Source organism: Elgaria multicarinata, chromosome 7 (assembly GCF_023053635.1).
Source record: "Elgaria multicarinata webbii isolate HBS135686 ecotype San Diego chromosome 7, rElgMul1.1.pri, whole genome shotgun sequence".
In the NCBI taxonomy this organism is placed as follows: domain Eukaryota; kingdom Metazoa; phylum Chordata; class Lepidosauria; order Squamata; family Anguidae; genus Elgaria; species Elgaria multicarinata.
Genome location: NC_086177.1, coordinates 45,409,116 through 45,433,429, shown reverse-complemented (window position 1 = coordinate 45,433,429; position 24,314 = coordinate 45,409,116). Strand labels below are relative to the sequence as shown.

The 24,314-nt window shown below is 39.3% G+C and overlaps 1 protein-coding gene across 1 annotated transcript in view; it reads right to left on the bottom strand.

The window, feature by feature from the left end:
* The window catches only part of NETO1 (neuropilin and tolloid like 1), a 120,600-nt gene that overhangs the window by 80,138 nt on the left and 16,148 nt on the right, over positions 1 to 24,314 (bottom strand). The window contains exon 4 of the mRNA XM_063129803.1: positions 21,542 to 21,790. Within this exon, the coding sequence (XP_062985873.1) occupies positions 21,542 to 21,790 (249 nt within the window). The remainder of the gene's footprint in view (positions 1 to 21,541; positions 21,791 to 24,314) is intronic.

The following is a 24,314-nucleotide window of genomic DNA, read 5'->3' as shown; positions in this document are numbered from 1 at the left end:
ATTTCTGTCCTGAAAGGCAGCCAAGAAATATTTTAAATAAAATAAATTAATAAATATGTCTCAACTGTGAAGATGTTAGCATACTGTGGAGCCATGCAAATATCTCATCAGTGCCATTGTACTGAAGCTGTATGTTCTACCCAAAGTTGAAATAATTGTGGGTAAGTACATAGAGTTTTGTGGTCAGATGTTCTGTAGCTAGCAAAGAGTGAGAATTTTAATGGGTTCATTTTTTGATGCAAACTTACCAACATTTGTGAATTTCTTCATAAACAGGGCAGAAAGACTTTGAGATATAAAAAGTTCAGATGTGGGAAACCAAAACTGACAGATTCTTCTGTTCTTAGCTTTAGCACCATCTAGGGTGATAATCCCAATGGCTTGTAGTCCATATTTGTGTCGGATGTAGATGTAAAAGGCCTCAATATCCATTGTACTTAAGGAGGCTAAGAATGGTGTTTCCTGGAAGGGTATCAATAGATTATAGATTCCTTGAGAAGCTAGGGGTGGTTTTTTGTATGTAACTTGGTGGTGTGGTGTGAGAATGGTGTCGATCAAACTAGATACTACAACTGTGGTGGTACTGATTCCTGAAACTATGAAACATCCAATTGCCTGGTTTGTGTATTTGGGGACCAAAGTGTGTGTGTGTGTGTGTGTGTGTGTGTGTGTGTGTGTGTGTGTGTGTATTACCTTTACAGCCCTACATGGTTTGGGTCCAAGTAACCTGCAGGATAGCCTTCTCCCATTCAATCCACCCCATACACTCAGGTCCTCTGGGGAGAATTTACTTTAGTCAGCCAAAACTAGGCTGACAACTGTTACCCAGAAGACTTTTTCTTTTGTCACCTCCAGACTGTGGAATGGCCTGCCGGAGGAGATTCACCAACTTAACTCTCTTTCCAAGTTTAAAACAGCGATAAAGACTAGCCTCTTCTGGCAGGCGTACCCAGATAAATTTTAAACCAAGAATTTTAAGATGTCTTGATTGGGTGTTTTTTAATATATTGTATTGGTTTTAAATGCTCTTTTAATTAGTTTTATATATTTGATTTATATTGTATTGTTGTACTAATGTTGTCCCCCACCTTGATCCAAAGGGAAAGGTGGGTAAATAATAATACCTGTAATTCATATAAATCTTCATATATCTAATGAAGTGGGCTATAGTTAATGAACCTTATGCCATAATAAGGTGCCACAAGAGTCTTTGCTATTTTTTCTGCAACAGAGTAACATAGCTACCTTCTGGAAATAAATAAATAAACTAGTGATTAATTGGTGAAGTGTCAAATCTGTATATATATAGAGAGAGAGTGAATAGCATGCTATATTGAATGCTGTTTTCATCTTGTGGAGTTTAACCCTCCACAGAAAATGGGTGCAAGAACTAATGAGCTACATAACCATTTTCATGTACTGACATCATGAATGCAATTTAAATTTGAATGTAAGTAAGCTGAACCATCACAGCCTGAATCATTTTGAAGAACCCAGGACTATAAGAAAAAGCAAATATTTGTTGGACTGAGATTTGTAGGCATTTTAATAGCAAAGCAAAAATCTGCTGCCTTTGCTTTCCAAGAGCAAGAATAGTTCTGCTGACAGTAATATTACAGGGTTTGTTTGTATGTGCCTGTAATATTTTGAATGAAGCAATATGGATTGCACTCTGCTGTACAGATTGTCAACCCACATAGAAGTATCTCTGACAGGCAGGAATAGATGAGCATTTAACACATGAATGGGTTTGCAGATAAACTAAAACATACACACACACCACTGTAGGGTCTTTTTCATTTATCCTTCATTCATCCTTCTCTCCTTTGTATGCTTTTTGTCTCTTAAAAAATACATCTGAGCCAAATTCATTACTGGAAAGCACTGCTACAATGGTACACTTCCCAGGGGAATTTAACCCACTGATGCTAGCAGAGACTTTGCCCATGTTTGCCTCATGTTTGGTGTCATAATGATTCATGAAACAGTTATAAAATTAAGGGTTTCATTTATTGCAGTATATCCCTAGAGAAAACTAGGAAATTGAATATACTTGTGGTTACAATAACCCAAGGACTCAGAGTAATGGTAAGCAATGAATGTACTTTTAAAAAAATACATTAGTTTTTAGATTCACATTGGGCATCCTCTCTGCAGTGCAGAGAATCCTATGGACACTGTACCTTGGATAGCTCCTTTAGAGCTCTGGCTGGTTCTGACTAAAACAGTGTGGATTCACTGCCCTACTGAAATTAGAGCCACAAGCCTCCACTGTTTCCCTGTATTATTCCATAACCAACTGGCAATAACCTGCTTATCAAAATAAAAGTGTCTTTCTGAAGAAGGAATCCAACAGAGTGTACCAAACCTTACATGAGCCGGTGTAATTCTTTAAAATATGATTACAGGTCATGATATTCAAGTAGCAAAAATTGCCAGAGGTTTTACCTGTGTTTTCAAATCAGCTCACCAAACTATCAGTCAATACTGAAAAAATATGTTTAGTATCCTGCCTTTGGACACAAATCTGTGTTACTTATTGGGCCTATTCAGACAACACCCTAAGCCATGGTTAGGCCGCAAACCCTTTTGCATCAAATAGTGAGTGTGTTTCAGTCATGGTTATGTAGCCACTATGGTTAAGAATGGTTCACATGACATGCTAAGTCATGACAGGCTAAGCCATAATGTTTAGCTCAAAATGCTTAACAACCAGGGCTTAGCATATCATCTGAACAGGGTCACCATTAGTCATCTAGAAAATTCTTTTCCAGTTTAAAAAATTAGTGTTAGTCCTAAGTGGAGTAACTAAAACATTAGTGATAGTCCTAAGTGCTCCTCTAGCGCTTCCAAACCAATGCTGGGGAGGAGGTGTGGATGTGTGGATGGGGAAGGGTTCTTTGACTTTTTCTCTCTCCCTCCTCCATTGATCTTAATAGAGAGTGAAAATATTTACACAATCCCCAGGCTAGCATAGGGAGGGGAGGCTGTGGCCTCCCTGGCAAACAAAGGGCCTTTGGACTTAGTGGGTCCAAGGCCACCTCAGTCCCACCTCTGCCCTGCTTAGAATGCCCCATTTCAAGACCTGACACTTCCTACCACTGGTGGGGACACAACTGGAGGTAGACTTCTATCGTACAACAGCCCCCAGACCCAACCCTTGCTAGAACAGTTCCTCTCTGCAGGTGGAAGGGTGCTTCCACACCATCCTAACTTCATCCTAACCCATCTGGATATCTGTATTAGGATGTAAGGATTACTCTATAGGCTACCAAACATTTACAAATGTGTTTCAATTTATATCAAGCAACATTGCTACAGCATTTCCACTTTTAAAACTTGTCCATAAATAAATATTCCAAAGCACAGTGAGCCTGACTAAAAGACAGAAAATAAATGGAACTTTTGTCCCATATTCACCACACTTACTAGTCAAAGGAACACAGGAAGCTGAAACTACCATTTCCTGTTTTGCTACTATTTGAGTGCCAAGCAAATATGATCAGGAATCATTAAGACTTCAAGCCCAAATAGAATTTTAAGAGATATATAGCAGGTAATTTTATATAAAGGATAGGTGCAGAACTAACCCATGCACCTTTACTCAGAAGTAACCCCCACTGAGTTTAGTGGGGCTTGCTCTTAATAAGTGTGTTCAAGATTTCAGCCTAAATCAGACTTAGATCACAGTCATACAAGATTATATAATTTCACTTATTTGCCCAGATTAATTACTACATTATCTCTTTTTAAAAGTGAGATTACAGGAGGAAAGTGTGCAGGAGACATCCTAGAGGGGGATGATATCATGTAAAAGTCCTGCAAACTTCCGTGAGTGGCCAATCATGAGCATGCAATAAATTGCTCATGTAGAGAAGCTTTATCTCATGTAGAGAAGCTTCCCCACAAACTGAAAAGCATTAGGATAGGGCTGCCTGAATTTAAGTATGATATAAGTAATCACAACATTTAAAAAATCTGGAAAACAAAAAGGTACTGAGAGTTACTATAACTTCTAAATTCCTTAGGTTTTATACTTGATGGTTTGGGACAAAATACAAAACTGTGGCCGCAGCTAGACCTAAGGTTTATCCTGGGACCATCCAGGGTTCACCCTGCCTGAGCCCTGGATCCCCTGTGTGTCACCTAGATGAACAGGTTTGACACCTGGATGATCCAGGGATAAAGCTTAGGTCTAGCTATGGCCTGTATCTCTCTAGTGTTTCTGCCTTTACATCTCTGAAAATCAGCATAATCCATGTTTCTAAAAATACCTATCCTCAGAAAATATGGGGCATATTCTAACCAAAGTTCATCATTTTTAAAGCCTATTGATCCCCCCATTCCCCACAGGGAAAATTAAGTATGTCCTTAAATCTCTCCCACTGATCAATGGTACTTAAAAATGCTTAGCTTTGGCTGTGTCATGCCTACACTCTACAAAAATAATCAAAGAATTGTTTCATACAACTGTCAACTTTAATAATCCTTAGCTTTTTTACAAAGGGCATAACAATCTGCTTATTTTTAAAAAAATTGTCAGAACATGTAATTTCTACCATATGGCAGCCAAATTAAATTACCAAATTACCATATGGCAGGTACAAATTAAAACAAAACAGAGGCCTCATCTACACCAAGCAGGATATTACACTATGAAAGCAGTATATAAAAGTATTGAAGTGCACTAACAACTGTTGGGGGCCATTGACACATACCATATGCTGCTTTCATACCGCTATATCCTGCCTGTTGTGGCTCCTGCCTTTTATATGCTGCTTTCATACTGTTTTCATAGTGCAATATTCTGCTTGGTGTAGATAAAGCCAGAATCTTCTTGTCTGCTGGTGGTGAAATTATCAACAGTTTATCATACATGTGCTTAGAACCTCTAATTTCTTTCCCCAGAAGATCCACAACATACTTTTCATCCATACTTGCAGCTGACATACACCATTGGTCAAAGAAGCAGCCTATGCGGCAGGGTCTTGCTATTTACTGTTTTACTCTGTACAGCACCATGTACATTGATGGTGCTATATAAATAATAATAATAATAATAATAATAATAATAATAATAATAATAGTAAAACCTGAAAGAATGTATTTCTCTCCCACCATCACCACCCTGCCTCCTCCACTGCCCACATCCAGTTTGATGCAGTCAAAGATTTTCCCTGTATTCACTGGAAAAACAGTTTGCAGAAGGGACCGTCTGTGTCTCAACACATTCTGGAATATGTGGCAGGTTCTGGGTACACATGACTTATGAACTATCAATGCTATCTTCCTGTCATATTCACACCAAATACATTGAGGGATTAATTGTTTACTGCCCCAACCAAAATTGGTTATAGAAAGTGAATTTAACTTTATCTGCACAGTGTTGCAATTAAAAGAAACCAATGCATTTGAGGGGATATTTTAGAAAAGTTGTATAAGGCTGATCAAATAGAGTCATTTGCTATCCGGGTTCATTTGCTTTGGGGATAGTGCAACCACCCCCACCCCACTGGTCTATTATTCAGTGTTAATGACCCAGAGCATATCATCTGGGAGGTTGAGAAGCTGGCTAAGTGATGCACTTCTACTATACAATGGGCTCAGGGCAACAAAAACTAGTACTTGTAATTGATCCAAGTTTGAAAACAAGAATAGAGGTGCCTGGGGTATATGTGATATCCTTCTCCTTCCCCCAAAGGAACTGATGTTTGTCCTGTGGCAGAAATATCTATGGATTGTCAGGTATATTGCAAGTCCATCCCCATTATCCATAAAATAATGGCCTGCATTCAGTCCAGTTATGGTTATCATATTTTCTTCCAGGACACACAAGAAACTACAAATACAAACAGTACCAAAGTAAAGAAGAAGTCTAAAAGTTTTCAGCAATGTTGATTTCATGCTGGGGGCATAATATTCTACCTGGAAGGAAAGATAATGGCACCCCGGCTGTGGAATGAGCTCCCTTAGGAGGTTCACTCGGCACCTACGTTATATGCTTTTAGACGCCAGGTGAAGACCTTTTTATTCTCCCAGCTTTTTAACAGTCTATAAATAAATATTCAACTTGGTGTTTTAAATTTGTAATTTTGCATTGCTGCTGTTTTTATCTGGTTGAGCTTTTATATTGTATTTTATATTATGGTTTTATGCTGTTGTTTTATACTTTAAATGTTTTTAATTTTTGTGAACCGCCCAGAGAGCTCCGGCTATTAGGCAGTATAGAAATTTAATTAATAATAAATAAATAAATAAATAAATAAATAAAGATAATGGCTGGAAACCTTTATAATTAGCCAACAAATAAGCTAAAAATGCAGCCTGTTTGTATGCCAAATGGAGAAAGACATCTTTATGCTGCCCTTTATTTACATTATTTTATTTTATTTATAGTACTTTTATTCTGCACCTCAGCCAAAAAGGCTCTTGGAGAGGCTTACAATCAATCAGTATATAAAACAGTCTCTGCCCTATTTATTTATTGCATTTATATACCGCCCCACAGCCGAAGCTTTCTGGGCGGTTCACAAAAGGCTTGCATTCTAAAAAAGACATGACCCATAAGGAAAAGGGAATGGGGAGGGAAGAAAAGAGAAAGAAAAAGAAATTAAGGAGACTGTTCAGCAGGGCTGGTGAGAAGGCCACACTCCCCCTCTCTTCTTCTTCCCCACAGGGTAAGGCCTAAAGTGTCCTAAAGAAGAATAGCACATGGATAGATGATTCACAAATCAAGAAGTCTGATCTGAAACTGGATAAACTGAACTACATGTTGAAGAACATCCTTTAAACTCTATTTATTTATTAGTAACTTCAAAACTCTAGAGATACATATTGATCAAAGCAATTCCGACAAAGCCATAGTGCAAACTAACAGATGAACATTTATGCTTTCTCTAACTCTGGGCACATTTCTTGCAACTTAATTCTACTTCACATTAAATTCAATGAGACATATTTCCCAATAATAATTCCCTCTTTCCCCATATGTTCATTCTACTAAAGTAATTCTGATGGACATTCAGCTTGTTCCTCACACCCCGAGTCTACTTTGCACAGGAGTTTTGCATTCAGCCACCAATTGTTATCTTTTCCTGACAGAATGTAAACTGGATAGAATTAGGAGGGATGGCTGTCTTTTCTGAATCATATTGTTTCTATCAAATTGTCATATAAAAGGCCTAAAGCAGCTTTTATTTAATTTTAATTTGTCCTTCCCTTGTGATTTATGATGTTCCTGAACTTTTTATGTTGTCATTCTTAATTGTTGCCATGAACTACAGAACCAAAGGGAAGTAAATTCTGGCTCCAGCCATTAGACAAAGGACTGGCTTACAGGTTGTATGCTTATATGTGTTCTTAAAGGCAGGGAGGCCCACCTGTTCTGATGAGATGATACTGCTAAGATTCTGTAACTTCAAGAATTGATGTCTCAATTGCATGTCTCTCTTTGTTGGTAAAAGTTGCTACATTTACGTGTTATTTTTGTTTCTTGTATTTAGTGTATTACTTTTATGTCATTTTTTTAAAGGGTTGGACGTAAGGGTGATACATGTTGGGTTATTGTGCCAGAACTTTTCTCTCTCTGGAACTCTGTTTGTGCTCAGAAACAAACACACATCACGCAGGTCTTACACAGCAGAGCTGGTTTATTTCCTTCAGGCTTCTGTGCAGTTCAGTTCAGATCAGTTCAGATCAGCATACACAGAGAGCAGTGATCATAGAGCAGTGATCAGTAAGCAGTGATCAGTAAGCAATGATCAGTTCCATTTTACAAAGTGAGAAACTATATACACATCTTACACAATTCTTATCTACATTACATACAGCTGTGATGAGGCTAACTTAGAATCTTGGCAAGGTTCCCAGAACAGCCTCTATCTCAAGGTAATTGCCCACAGATAGACTTTCTCTGTTTAACCCTGAGATAGCCATACACACACAATTTTAATGACTAAGCAAGTATTTCTTTTCATATACTTAACAGTCCTCCTCTTGCGCATGTTGTTTAAATTGTGTTACAATCTGAGACCTAGCTTGCTTCATGCCAGCCCTGAGCTTCTGTAGGTTCCATTTCCTGAATTTCCTCAAATGAAGTAGGTTCATAGGCTATTAGTAAAGCTCTATGAGAAACCTGTTTGCTTTGGTATTCATCTGAATAACGAATTGGAGCTTTGCGTTCCCTTTCTGGTCGCTTTGGCATAGTTACAGGCATAGTTTCCTCCTCTACAGTTTCTTCCCCCTCCCTCTCTTGCTGAGATTGTTCAGGAATTTCTTCTGTTTCTACAGCTTTCTGTTCTACAGGCAAACTTACATACTGTTTTGTTTCCTGCATTTGTTCATGAAAAACTACATCTCTGCTCACAATTACACTTTTGTGATATGGAGACCACAAACGATAGCCTTTTGTTTGTGTATCATATCCCAACAGTTTACATTCCAAACCTCTTTGAGCTAGTTTTCCTGGTCTGTTTTCTTTCTGAATATGAGCAAAACATTTACTTCCAAAAACCCTTATATGTGACACTCTAGGTTTTCTTTTGTAAAACATTTCATATGGAGTTTTTTCATGTACAGAGTGGTAAAGCCTGTTTAACAAATAATTTGAGGTGGACAAAGCTTCTGCCCAGAACAGATTAGACAATCCTGACTCTTTCAATAGAGCTCTTAACATGTTCTGCAAGGTTCTGTTTTTCCTTTCTGCAACTCCATTTTGAAATGGTGAATATGGAGCAGTAAGGTTATGTTGTATACCCTCATCACTGAGGAATTTTTTAAATTGGTTGCTAAGAAATTCACCTCCCCGGTCCATTCTTAGATTAGCTATAGGTTCTTTAAATCTATTTTTACTCCACTTAACAAACGCTTTAAACTTTCCAAAAGTTTCACTCTTCTGTTTTAACACATACACAAATCCAAATCTACTGTAATCATCAACAATAGACAAGAAAAATCTGTTTCCTCCTTGACTTGTCTCAAAAGGACCTGCAAGATCTGCATGAATTAATTCAAAAATTCTTTTTGTTGTTCTCTCACTATGTTTTGGAATGTTTGACTTATGACACTTGGTTTCACTGCATACATTACATTCTAGATAGTTAGAACATGGTTTGATTTTCACTCCTTCACACAATTCTGGAATCTTAGAAATTGTTTTATAGTTAGCATGACCAAACCTTTTATGAGTTAAATGGATACACTCTTGGTGTGGTTTGCAATTGGCTATTGTTTTTGTTGTGACTTTGCTGGCTACAACTTCATTTTCTGTACAAGTATTAATTACATACAAAGATTCTTTCATTATTCCCTGCACACACACCTTGTTTCCCTGTTTTATAGTACAATTTTCTTCAGTAAAACAAACCTCATATCCCATTTCTGTTAACTGAAACACACTTAGAAGGTTTGTTTCTAATTCTGGTACATATAAAACACTTTGTAGTTCAACTCCCAGACAATCAAAATATACATTACCCACACCACAAATCTGGATTTTTGTTCCATTTGCAAGGGTAACACACTTTTGCTCTGAAGTAGAAGTTTCCAAGGTTACAAATGAAAGTTTGTCTTTTGCCATACTTATTGAAGCCCCAGAGTCCAAAAACCAAGGATTCATTGTTTCTTTGACTCTTGCTAGAAGACACTTCTTTGTTGATTCAGCTTCATTCATGTTGTTTTCTTCTCTCCACTTTGCTGTTGACTGCTTTTTCTTCTTCTTGTTGTTGCAATCCCGCCGTAAATGTTCTGTGGAACCACAATTAAAGCATTTCCTTGCCTTTAATGCAGCCACCACATCAGAAGATTTATGGCTTTGTTGAAATTCAGCCACAGGAAGTTTAAGGCTCTTTTGTTTTGAAGCTTGTCTTCTTTCATAGGTTTCCAGTAGTTTTCCAGCTACATACTCGAGGGTTAAATTTTTCTCCTCTTGACTTTCCATCATGGTGACAACCGCGTCGTACGATGAATCAAGACTTGACAAAATCACATAGACTTGGTGTATAGTTGTAAACTCCATCCCTCGTGCCCTGAGTTGATTGAAGATTTCTCTCATGCTTTTCAAATGGTTTGACATAGACTCCCCTAGTTTCAGCTTCATTCCATACAGTTTCCGGGTTAGAATTACTTTACTGCCCGCTGTTTCTCTTTGATATACAGCTTGTAGCGCATTCCAGCACTCTTTTGATGTATTCAAAAACTGAATGAAGGAAATTTGAGAGTCTTCCACAGCTAATGCAATAACTGCCATTGCTTTTGCATTGTCCTTAAACCATTTAGCATTCTGTGGATCTGCTCTATCTGGTGGATCCTCTGTGACTACATACCACAGTTCAGCCTGAATCAGATACATTTGCATTTTGTAAGACCATAATGCATAGTTAGAGTCATTCAGCTTTTCCAACAATTGATGCAAACCAGACATATTAGCTCCTGCCATTTCCTCTGCTTTAGGAATTGGTATCTCACCGTCCTTCTGCTCAGAGTCCTCCTCAGAGTCAGCCGACTGAGATTTTTCCTCACTTTGCAGCACTGGCTTTAGCTTGATGTCTTCCTCCATCAACAGTTTTCTGTTTTAGCAGACTCCTGGTTCTGATACTGCACCGTTCCCACCAAGTTCTGGTTCTTCTGCCTGGGTTAGGCTGGCGTAGGCTTCCTGGACTGGACTGGGCCCATAACCTTTGTTGGGTTATTGTGCCAGAACTTTTCTCTCTCTGGAACTCTGTTTGTGCTCAGAAACAAACACACATCACGCAGGTCTTACACAGCAGAGCTGGTTTATTTCCTTCAGGCTTCTGTGCAGTTCAGTTCAGATCAGTTCAGATCAGCATACACAGAGAGCAGTGATCATAGAGCAGTGATCAGTAAGCAGTGATCAGTAAGCAATGATCAGTTCCATTTTACAAAGTGAGAAACTATATACACATCTTACACAATTCTTATCTACATTACATACAGCTGTGATGAGGCTAACTTAGAATCTTGGCAAGGTTCCCAGAACAGCCTCTATCTCAAGGTAATTGCCCACAGATAGACTTTCTCTGTTTAACCCTGAGATAGCCATACACACACAATTTTAATGACTAAGCAAGTATTTCTTTTCATATACTTAACAATACAGAATAATTGTCTATGTCTGCACAATATCCACATTGGAAAGTGAATCTGTTGGATTACCCGTCTTCCTATGTAACACTAAATATCTACCCTTATGAGTCACATGTGTTAAGTTCCAAAATACTCTGCAACTTCTTTAATTTTCATCGGACTGAAAAGCTTGTAAATCAATGAGTCTGAAGCACCAATTTCATTTCTGATGTAACATACTAGGTTCTGTGATGAAAGCTCATAGTTCTCAGTATGGGATGTTGTGTAAGTTTCTTTCTAAATTTCTTACAATTTAAGCAGTAAAGAAACACCAGTAAATGAACATCAACAGCAGGGATGGGGAACCTCCAATTTGTGCAGGTTCCCCATCCAAGCTGTGGAGGCTTTGGCTCCCTTCGAGCTCTTACCCATTCCCTTCCCGAAGCCCCTCTTCCTGTTATCTCTGATGATTGATTGGAGATACCAGGGAGATTCCCCTTACTTAGCATGCTACTGCCAACTGGGAAGGAAGTGTGCCAGATTCTAGGAAAAACACGGGGCAGGTGAAGCCCCCCTTATTAAGGCATGGGGTAGTGGATCACTTCTTGACACCATGACTCAGTCATGGCAGCTTCTCCAGCCAATGAAAGCCAGTAAGCATTGAATCCAGGACTTGGATGAGGTGTGGGGTGGAGAAGTGATCCTCCACCCCATGCCTCAGTTGGGATGATTTTATCCATACCATGCCTTCCCCCATTGGGGAGCACATGGAGAACAGGCAAAGTGGCCCCTGTTGCAGTTGGAGTGCTTCTCCTGCTGCCACATTGGTCAGGCCCCCTTCTTCCATTGCAGAAGGTGTGGCATAGGCCAAGTGGCCCAGCCAAAGCGCTACTTAGAGCTTCAGCTGGTACTTCAGACAATATTGGATGATATCAGGAGCATGCTCAGACACCCTGACCTTATGCAACCTGTAGGGGGCCAGGAGGCGGATCATTGCCCCACCCCAGAAGTACTTCACCCCTGATGAACAGCAAAGATGGCTAACTGGTGACCTATGGAGTCAGCCCTTGCTATGATTCTCCAGTCCACCTCACCTTGAACATGTATGGAAGTGTGCTTTATTCCCAATGTGGCAGATGCCTCTTAAAGCATGAAAGGGGGAAATGTCGTCAAGGTCTCTAATATGAATTTAATGGTGAATAGTGTGCTAGTGGTGCAGGAGCAGGAGCAGAAGCAGCAGCAGCAGCAGCAGCTATCCAAAAGAGTTGTATGTCATTTCAAAGTCATCTACACTTCTCCAAGAAGGAAACAGGAAGTTACCCCAGAGATATCTTTAATGATGCCATAGGCATATTGCCCAGGTTATTACAAATCTAGGGAAACATTCACTTTTATGAAGCCACAGTTTTGATTGATTGCCCTTATAGATTTATTGAGAAGTATCTTAAATACTCAAGCAGCATAACAAATCTGTATTTTTCTCAAGGGAAATCATAGAGCAAAGGAACCACATATTTTTTGAAAGACCTCTGCTCTCATGTATGGCATTTGAAACGTTCTTAAGTCCTACCAAAGCAAAAAAATAAATAAAAAATCAATCCTCTTCCAAATCAAAATGTCCACCGAATAATAGCCAAGACAGTAGACAGAGCACAAACATTGTGTTCAAGAGTGATTTGTATGTCAAGTAGAATGACAGAAATGCATCAGTACAAGAAATAGGTTCCACAGAACAAAGGTGAATACAAATATGAACCAAGTTTATATTCCACAAGTGTTTAATCCCACAGTCATAAACAAATGTCAGATTTAGAAATATAAATGGAAGACAAAAAGTTACAAGTATTTTAATTATGAGAGATGTACAATAGCTAGTCCAGTTATGTAAGAGGATAAAATAGCTAGATATAAGAATTACTTGCATTCATCCTTACAAAAGGCCTCTACATGACATGGGGATTATTGCACTCAGGAATATTAACAATTTTCATTATCTAGTTGCATGTATTAACACTAGATGTACCACCAAACGTTGCTATAATCATATTGTTATATTGAATCTTTTTGGTCTGCCATGTATCTAAAACTACTGCACTTTTAATTATTTTTTTTACTGAATTCTGCAGCTGTTTGCCAATATTTCTTAGAAATTTGCATCTATCATAAGAGAACTGTCAAAAAGGTGTTCAACATCAGGCTATCTACTATATATTTGCTGTCTGATCATGTCAATGTATAGGAAGATATAGGTGATATGTCAATATGGTCATTGAACTATATGGTGAAATAGTCAACCTACTCTATGCAAATCTTGACACTGAAGCAATTGACAAGAATATGCATATGCATTGGTTTTTCACTACCAACATTACTGGTTAGTCCTATTCCTCATTGGTAAGAATTGGTAATGCACTTGTGTAGTTGCTACCACTACAATGCTTGCAAACCACAGTACCAACAAGACCATAAAGTTGGCATGTATAACATCTACTGCAAGTGCAATGAATAGTCTTTAGTAATTTCTCTGGTGATGGTTCTTTTTCTATGGCTATTGGATAAAGATATCAATGCAAACATTACCATCCCTATTGTTCTGGAAACATGTTGTAAACTCCAAATATTTTCCATATTGAATACTGGAAATGAATCCTGTACAGGTGATACATAGCAGCATCAACAGTTGGAGGGAGGGAGCCACGCAATGTTAAGCTGTCTGTAAAGAGTTTCTTAATGTTCTTAATGTACTCTACTGGATGAATGGCTCACAATCCATAGGGCTCATTGGCTTTCCATTGTCCCTCCTTCCTCCTTGTAGTAATCCTCCTTGACTTTTTGATGATTGAATGAGCATTTGCTCTATGAACTCATCTGTCCATACTCCAGCCCATATTCTGATGCTTTCACATGTAACTATTTTCCTGGAAAGGTTTGTCTTCTTCAAGTTACTTGACTTCAGGTTCTATTATTTGTATAGTCTGGTACATTTTGCATAGTTATTGGGTCCAACACTTGAAAAAAATGGAAGAATTTGTTCTGATTGGAAGAGCAATTTGCTGGAGGATATGACCGGATGAGGACACTTCATGTGTCTCCTCTTATAAATTTCTTTGAGTGTTTCTTTTCATGGTTCTGACTTCAGTAGAATATACCCACCCCCTGCACTGTTCCTGTTTTTGCCCATAATAACTTTGCCACATAAGAAACAGTTTTCTTTGAAATTGCATCATGGGACTTCTGAAGTCCACAAGCACATGACACTGCCTCCTCCTCCCCCCCCACCCCCAAATGGCTCTGTGTGTAGTTTTTGTTGCTATAAGAACTATGCCTTGCCTTATGGACTTTCATTCCACCTTGAGGAACTTCCACATGTCTCACACACAAATGGTCACACCTTTCCTTGCTCACTTCAAATATGCCTCTCATGTCTTTTCCCCAAGGAACTACACAAGATCATCATCTTCAAGAACATGTCACAAATTATACAGGTTCAGGATTCTTCATTGTGAAATATATTGAAATGTTAAAGCAGAAATGATAGCTGAATTAATGGCATTAGTTTTTATCAAGATGATCAAGGTTATTGATGAAAAGAACCCTGGCAAGGCCATCACATATGAAAAGAACAGGTAGAATATATATAAATAAATGTGATAAATAGGAGAACAGGAAAACAACCTTTCCCCAGGAAGCTCTAGGTTTTTATTTTTGGCCTTTGCACAGATAGACATTCTAAAAATAAAAAAATAATAATAAAAGAAAGGAACTTTTGGGGGGTGTTAGTTTATGTAGTCATCTACTACATTTAAAGGACTATATAACTGTAGGCCTCAGTGTCTGTCACTTGATTGTGACGCAGATGCTGAATTGTTGCTATGCAAGGATAAAAGGCTGCTGTTGCTTTTCTCCACTCTTCTATGCCTTCTCTCTCTCTCTCTCTCTCTCTCTCTCTCTCTCTCTCTCTCTCTCTCAACTCCTCAGTCACTCTTTCCTCTCAGAATTACTGAATCAACTGATATTCAGGCAATGCGATCACTTCCTATCTTGCTCTCAGTCTCTGTCTTCTCAGAACCATCAAACTGCAGTCCCTACAGAAACTCCTAAGAGCAAAACAGGGATGTGCTCTAAGCATTCCCATAGGGACTACACTACATAGGATTACACTGGCATAAAGATACACAACTATGTTTGCATAGGCCATTATTTGGACAGAAATTTACATGTACAAATAGGACCTGGGCTAGATCTACACAAATGTTTTTTATTGGTATTGAAGTGCACTGAATACTGCTGGGGCACATTACACATTCTGTATACCACTGTTCTAGCATTCTTTACTGCTTTTTATTCCTTTTATCCAATATACCACAACAGAAGTCATTTTGTGGGCCACAAAGTATAAATGCACAAGAAGGATACAGCGTCATCAAGATGGTAAATTTTGTGTTAACCCTATGCAATATCTCTTTTGATTGGAAATATAAAATGAAAAGGAAGAAAACTGTCTCCATAAGACAAAAAAATCACAAGCATCCAGCTATGGAAACTAAACTCTGTGTGTGTGTGTGTGTGTGTGTGTGTGTGTGTGTGTGCGCGCGCGCGTTTAAATGTTCTTGTTAATTTCAGTGGAATTTACTACCTCTTAACTGTGCATAGGATTTCAAAATCAAATGTAAGATTGTCAAAATATAGATTGTGCCATTGCTGGGAATCACATTGAAAGTATTTAATGTAGATGAACACTTGTCTTGGAAAACCTGAAAGATCTAAGCCCTCTTCATGGGTTCTGCGAAATCAGGCTTCTCACACATGTGGAATGCCTCCACAAATACAGGAGGTGCTCCTCTTCAGACTGTCACCCTCTACATGTACATGTTGATGGATCCAACAATGGAAAGGAACAGCACTGGAGTACTCCTCTCCTAATCTACACCAAGCAGGATATTGTACTATGAAAGCAGTATGAAAGCGGTATATGAAAACAGTGTGTATAAATAGAGAAGGCAGTAGTTGATACAAACAGGATACAGACAAAATAGTGCACAAAGCACACAACTACTATAGTATAAATATTAAAGTCAAAGATGAGGTGAACAGTTATAACAAACCAAAGATTTTATAACAAGAACAAAAATTCAACATTATTGTAACAAAACAATTTTTAGCAGATAACATAAAAGTTATCAACAATTGCAATGTTGTACAATTGTAATAATAATCAATAGTAAAGAGACATGGATAGGTCTCTTCAATATTTCAAAACCTAATGAACAATACAATATAATGTAGTTACAGTAGGAATTTACAGTGTAAAGTCACAAATAAGTCTTTTCAGTGTTTATGGACCTTTTGCACTTTCTAGCTTGAAAGAGAGGTAAAAGTGAGGGTAAAGCGTAGAATACCTGCTGTCAACCCACTTTTGTCTTCTTTGTGAAACCTATTTGTTCACATTTTTACAAAATTACAAAATCTTTATTTGGTGTCCAAACTAAATTTTGGGTTTGAGCTAAATCAAAACACGGGCATATTTTCAGTGGCATATTTGGCGGCCCTCAAAACCACTGAATTTCCTACTTTCTCAGCAAAGATCTTGGCAGAATACCGACTTGCTTATGTTCATATGACTTTCTAGCATTTATGCCTTCTAGTCTTCTGCTGTTCATGTGGTACACACCTCTTTTTGTTTGCAAAGATAGACAGCAGACAGCATTTCTAACATTCACATCAATGAAGCCAAATACAAACACAGATGGTTTCCACCAACTGATGGAAGTGAGAATAATAATGTGCCATCTGAGGCCACAGACTTGCAGATTCCAAGAGGGAGATACCAAGATAAAAAGAAATCTGATTATTACAGATGAATAAGAGTGATCAGCTTAGAGCACAGCCTCACTCTGTCTGGATCTCTGTCTGTTGCACTACAAAATTGACTCACTGCAGAAAATGGCTCTGAGCAACAGATGCCCTCAAACCATCTGTTTGTGTAGACAGGAGAAAAAAGCATTCCACGCCATTGAGGAGAAACTTGTTGAAACAAGACTTTTCTAAAAGCCCTCACCAGTGGGCCACTTTCCCAGCGCAGAGGTGGCTTTATGAAATAATCCAGCAACATTATTTCATCTAATACTTCAAGTAAACTACAGAGAGCAAATACAGCTAGAAAATAAAAGAAACGCACCATGATGTCTAACATTAAGCTAGCTTCCATTCAAAATCAGTTCAAAAGTTCAACCACAGTCATACTGGTCTGGCTGGCATCAATGGAATGCAAAAGGGAATAATCTGTTTCTGTGAGATATTTACACAAGCCAGTGGACCAGTTCACAAACCCATTGAGCCAGCACTCCAGTTTCCATAGTGAAAGAATGGCATATCTCTCCTTCTCTCTACTCCATAATACATATAGCATCACATGGAAGATGTGAACTCCATATATGAACCACATAATTGTTCTCACACGAGAAGTAGGAAAGAATGGCAAAAATCAAGCCATCGTGCATATAAAACTCTGGGTGGAGCATATCATTCATGTGAAGTTTGGTGCATAGTGGTAATGCACCATGCACTGTTCCACCACACAAACTGGAGCACCAGCCCAGAGTGGACCAGTGTATAAACCAGGTCAAAGTAAAATGACTCATTGCAATTCAAGCAAATAATCATGTGAACTATGGAATATCATTCCTTGCAATAGTGAAATAAGGTGTGTGCTGATAGGAGCCACTGATGATAATAATAATAATAATAATAATAATAATAATAATGTATGAGCATGCTTCAGGGAAGCCCAAATTTTGCAGAAGTACTTTTTTTTGGGGGGGGGGTTAAAAATGTATCTATGACCATGGCAGCCAATTCACCAAATCAGTACTACTGCATACTTAAGCTATTCATAGTGTGGAATAGTAAAAAAAAAAAGTTCCTATGGTAAATTGTGATTTATACCCCCTAAAAATTCGGCTCAGCTCACTCACTCATGATTAGCTATTCCCATACTGATATATGGGAATGGGTGGGAACTGAGAAGGTGCACCACTGCCTCATACAAGCAAGCTCATTGTCTCCCTCCCATTGGCCTGCTGATCATAGAATAGCAGAGTTGGAAGGGGCCTGCAAGGCCATCAAGTCCAACCCCCTGCTCATTGCAGGAAGAGTAGGACACCTACAGGTATTCCCAGGTGGTCTCCCATCCAAGTACTAACCAGGCCTGACCCTGCTTAACTTCCGAGATCAGTGCTATGGTTCTATTCGGATGTCTTACATGTCTCCACAAGCCCTGGCCATGCGGTGCTTCACTCCGGGCAGAAGGGTGGAGCAAAATCATTGCCAAAGCCTGGAGGAGCATCACTGGGAGAGCCAAGGGCTGGAAAGAGGACAACAGACAGAGAGCACATACCCAGAGTGCAGATGTTGAGACATAAGCTGACTTTGGAGGTATTGGAATAGGTGAGTCTGCTTTTTCTGCTCTATTCCATGCTGGATCCAATTACTTACTACTGCTTGGACTTGGGCCACTAGAATAACACAAACATTGCTATGTATATTCTGACAAATAACCTTAATAAATATGGCTGCATTTCAGAAAATAATATCCCCCCTTGGTCCTGCTGTTTCTATGATTACATTTTGTTTATCATGTTCCTACTCACTTGGCTACAAAGACAAAATAACAAGTTGCCCAATGTAATGTATCTGTTGCTCCCCTCACCACCCATAGACTTGCCTTTGCTCATGCACTGTTTAGTCTAATTCACTACATCTTTTACTATTTCAAATGAAGAACTGGTGGTTGTTCCCTCAAAACAGCCTATTAACTTTCAAGTGTGACGCAGAGCTGCTCCTATCTTGCCTAGACTTCGATTCTTTTATATATCAAGGACACTGTTTATTAATGTATCTGTCCTACTTCAAGCATCAGTTCTGAGGCATCCTGGCCTCTATGGCATCCCCATTCCTCTTTCTATTCCACCGAGTTTTCTCCTGTAAGTTGTGTTTTGTGTTTACAGGAGCACACCTCGAAGTCACTCCCATGGTCATAACATAGGAAAGACACATGTGTCAAGTAAAGGTGCTCTAAAATTGCCATGCCAAAGCTCATGGTTAGATATGTGCAAACTTCCCTTGGCCTCCATTCATATTTACTCCTTTTTTCTTTAAGTTTACCTGTAGAATTTTAAAAACAAAATACTCACTACAAAAATATGAAACTCCAATGTTTTTTACTGACTTTTAAAGCTAGTTCAGCAAATCACACGGTTGTGTGCATCACCATCCTGTCTCATCTATTCCGTCCCACTCCACTCCCTTCTAAGGAAAAATAAAACACCTCTTACCCTTGAGGAGGGAAATGGCAGTATGGAGTGTTTGCTAGAAACAGCAGAGTCCTTGCTAGCTGGAAGTAACAGCCAGAGGAAGGGACCTGGTAGTACAATTCCCATGATCCCTGACAGGAAATAATGTTCCTGAGGATGGTTAGAAGCACCATTTCCAGTCAAGAATGAGGCCTGGTCCTATCCTGTCTCTAGCATCCCTTCCCTATTTACCCCTTTCCTTTGTCAAGGATAATAGTTTTGTTTGTTTGATTTTTGGTTGGAGATAGCTGGCTGCAGAGGCAAACCCTATTTTAAAGTGTATCCAATTTCAAAGGGGTCTGGGTCCAACTGGTAATGTGAAGAAGCTTTGGATAATATGTATTCTGCATCTCCTGATCTGGAATTCTCTGGTAAGTACACACAAAAATAGAACTACCTCATTGTTTGATGGATGCTGCTGCCAGACTGGGATGCTACAGAGTTGCCTTAGATCAATCTGATTTTAGTATCCCATACTGCCAACGCACAGGGACATCTGATGTTCTGGCACTTCTGTTGCCACTAATTGCTGGTATGAGGTCCTAATATGACACAATGCTCCTTTGCAATCCCTACTTAGATACGTGGAGGTTGGATGGGTTCATAAAAACTGGAGTTGGAAGTTCCTACTGGCTTGTGTTCAAAGTCACCAAGTAAGGTTATTGTTAGTCTTACTTAAAGTAGATCCATTGCAATAAATGCAACTTAGGTTAGTCATGTGGGCTCTCCCACACTAGAGGCATTCAAGAGGCAGCTGGACAAGCATCTGTCAGGGATGCTTTAGGGTGGATTCCTGCATTGAGCAGGGGGTTGGACTCAATGGCCTTATAGGCCCCTTCCAACTCTACTATTCTATGATTCTATTATTAACAAGTCCCATTCATTTCAATGGGTCTACTTAAAGTAAAACTAACATTTGATACAAACTATATTGGTATAATGTGTTAGGTAAGTTTTAGCAACCTAGTCAACAGCAAGATAATTAGTGTTGACTTAATACTGATAGGTGAAGAAATTGCAAGTTGAGCATAAATTATCAAAAGCATCTCCCCTCACAACAAACAATAACAGGTACCACTCATTCATCCATAAATGCAGAAAGCCTACTGAACTCTATGAAAAACTCTTGGGAAGTTGCTGTACTGCATCCTGATTGCAGCCACAAATTAAAAGAAAATCTTAAAATATTATAATGAGATGGGGAAATATTTCCTTGGAAACATGACTGCTGATCTCCATTTTACCCTCATAAATTAAACCAGACAATTTGTCAAAAGGCATAATTGGACCACAGCAATTAAGATTAGGAAAATCTTTCACAGAAGTGCTTAATTGAATGCATGCTATTCTTTGGATATCAGAGTCCTTTGGCAAACAGATTGCAGTTGGTTTTAATAGACGGGGGTAGGAATCACTCCAGTGGATTCTGACTTTATAAAAGTCAATGTTCAAAATAAAGAGGAAATGTGCAGCCAGGATTTTTACAGGTACTATATAAAACTTATTCTGTTGAAATCATTTTAAAACAAACTGATGACATGTTTCCATTTTTCCTGTATGGGATGCATCAGTGCATTTGCTCCACTATAAGAGATCAACGGCACAAAGGCATTAGGTGAATTCTAATGGACTTCTGATAACCCATTTTCATAGTTGACTAAGCTTATTGTGTGCAACTTTATTCTCACTGACAAGTATTAGTCGCACACAATGAATATGCCATTGTGGAGAGAGCCAACATGTGGTGAAAGTTTTAAACCCCTTGGCTATTGTATGACAATAATGCTCCCTGCGTGAAAAATATAGTTACATTCTCCAACCTATTCATCACCATTCAAGGAATATGATTACAGTTTCTTTAACCACTGTACACCACTCTATAGCAGTAAACACAGATGGTGTATGTAGAAGCACACTGTGGAAAGTATAGATAAATTCTGAGAAAAGGGCTGGTAATTTCTGGGAGAAAAGGAACATAAAACAAGCTACCTCATTCAGTTATGCTCTATTGGTATTAAAAATATGCTGTATCGTTATAATATCACTAGGTTCCACTCAGTATAAATAACAAAACACTTTCTTCCAAAATTAATAGAGTTCGTACTCACCAGGTGTGAAATTGTATTGTGCAGAAAATCCCAAAGACTCGAGTTCACCATCAGCAAAAAATTTAATCCACAGAAATCTGCCACTGGACTTAATTTTAGGTGGGTTTTGTTGTCCGCAGAAACGTCCAATTATTGGAGAAAAGCCAAACGGTCCATCCCGCACTTCAATATGATCAAATTTGCACTCCCAAGAAGGCTCTATGGAATATTTTTCATCGAAGTGTAACTCAATACATTGTCTTGGGGCAGCTGAAGATTAAAACAAAACCATTAGAGAGTTTTATGCTCTAAAATCTATTTGTTTTCAAATGCATTGTTCATTTTTCAAGTTTCCAGACAACATTTTGTTTTTGTTTTTAGGCAAAGTTATTTTGTCCCTATTCAGAATTTATTACGGTTGGAATAGGCAAAATGCATTTCACATTATTAATTTGCAAGTTTTCCCATGATACAGTATTTCTTTTCTTTTCTTTTCTTTTTTTAAAACACTTATTGGATCTTCTGTTTCAGGACAAGTAGTTGAACTTGATAACACACTTGGGGCTTTACTAGACCTACCTTGGAATCTGTGCAGGAGGTGGGGTGAGCCCATGCTATAAGTAGCGCAGGCCGTCGCCCCTGTCTACACGTAAGACACGACGGCTGCAGGAAGGACCCGTCATGTCTGCCCTTTTTTTTCAGTTTTAAGGGGCCATGTTCACAGGAGTGCACCAATGATAAAGTTAAGGGGTTTTGTTTTTGTTTTTAAAAAAGGGGTTCCTCGTTTCCCCTGTCTCTGATGTCCCCCCACTCTCGTTCCAATGTACCCCCTCTCCCCATGGCTCTGTTTCCCCCCATCTCCTCCTGGCTCCATTTCCCGCCCCTCCCGTGATCTCTGATTCCCTCCCATCTCCCTGGCTCCGTTTCCCCCCCATCCCCCCTGGCTCCATTCCCCCATCTCCTCCTGGCTCTGTTCCCCCCCCCCGCCCATGATCTCCATTTCCCCCCTGCCCACGATCTCCATTCCCCCCCGCCCATGATCTCCGATTCCCCCTATCCCCCCTGGCTCCGATTACCCCCATCTCCCCACCCTGCCCTGATGGCCACAGTGCTCCTGCGAAGCACTGCACGCCATCCACCACTTTTCCCAGCTACTTGTGAGTAAATGCGGTAGCGGGGAAAGTGGTGGACCAGTCTACACGCCCGCGGAGAACGCGGGAAATACTGGGCCACAAGCGGTGCCAGTTACCCCGGGGCTAGGGAGGTTTGACCCCTGCCTGAGCCCAGGATCCCCTGTGCATCATCTGGATGCACAGGGATGAGCCCGGGGCCTCGCACCGGGCTAATCCCTCGTCTAGCAAAGGCCTGAGTATCTTCTAACACTATGGCCAAGATATGAAGAACCTTACTTTTGCACACACAAAAAATCTATCCCTGTGCCTGTCATTGCTTGATTTTGCTTGATTCTTCTAACTCCCTGCCTATGTCCTCCTAAATAATAGAATAATTCTAACTTCACGTCATAAAGGTAAAGACAGCTCTAATGAAAAAGAAGACTCAGTCATAGAGGGAACCAACTTTTTTTCCCAGCTTTGAAACTCAAATTACTGTTGCATAGACTAATGAACTAAATGGAGGCTCAGCCATCAGTTTTACTCCTGCCAAGGTGTTTCAGATCTTTAGAAAATAAATATAAATTCATAGGGTCATTTGTATGTTTGATTTGTCATCATATTAAATAAAAGGGAGGAATTAGGAAGAACGTTTCTTGGTGATATCATGGGTTGGACATGTCTGCTGCAAACTTGAAGTACTAATCCCAACCACTTCCAAGTTTGACCATGGAAAGCAAAATGTATATTTGAACTGACTGCAATGTTAGATCAAATTACGGATGTGTCTATTATTTTCCTAGTTCTTTCCTCAAGCATAGAGTCCACACCTGGAGAACATTCTGTATCACCCTAGACTCTCACAAAACTCTTAACAGATTATTATTATTATTATTATTATTATTATTATTATTATTATTATTATTATTTCTTCTCTATTTGATTGAGGCGGGGAAAAACAGCAAATATAAAATACATAAAACTGAATTAAGAACATAATATACATTGTTAAAACATCCTAAAAACATCCTAAAATTCCCCTGGATAGGCCTGCCAGAAGAGATCAGTCTTGATAGCTTTCTTGAATGCTAATAGACTGTCAAGTTGATGAGTCTCCTCCGGCAGACCATTCCACAGTCTGGGAGCAGCAGAAGGGAAGGTCCTCTGGGAAATACCCGTCAGCCTAACTTTGACTGACTGATGTAGATTCTTCCCAGAGGACCTGAGTGTGCGGGGCGGATTATACGGGAGAAGGCAATCTCGCAGGTAGCCTGGACCCAAACCATATAGGGCTTTAAAGCACTTTATACTTCACCAGAAACACTTTATACTTCACCAGGAAACTAATTGGCAGCCAGCGAACAGATTTTAAAACTGGTGTAATGTGGTCACCCCTAGGTGTACCGCTGATCAGCCTGGCTGCCATATTTTGAACTAGTCGAAGTTTCTGAACTAGGCACAAAGGTAGCCCTATGTAGAGTGCATTGCAGAAGTCAAGCTTTGAAGAATGCATCAAATTAAGAAACTGATGCAATAATGAATTATACACATCTCCTAGGGTCTAACCTTGCCTTCCACAAGTGGAAGGGTTCTTTCCATCCATGAAAGGCTTTTGATCTATGGCAGCATTTAAACTAGTAGAACAGCAGAGGAGGGGGGTTTTGCTGCTATTTTGCCCTCCT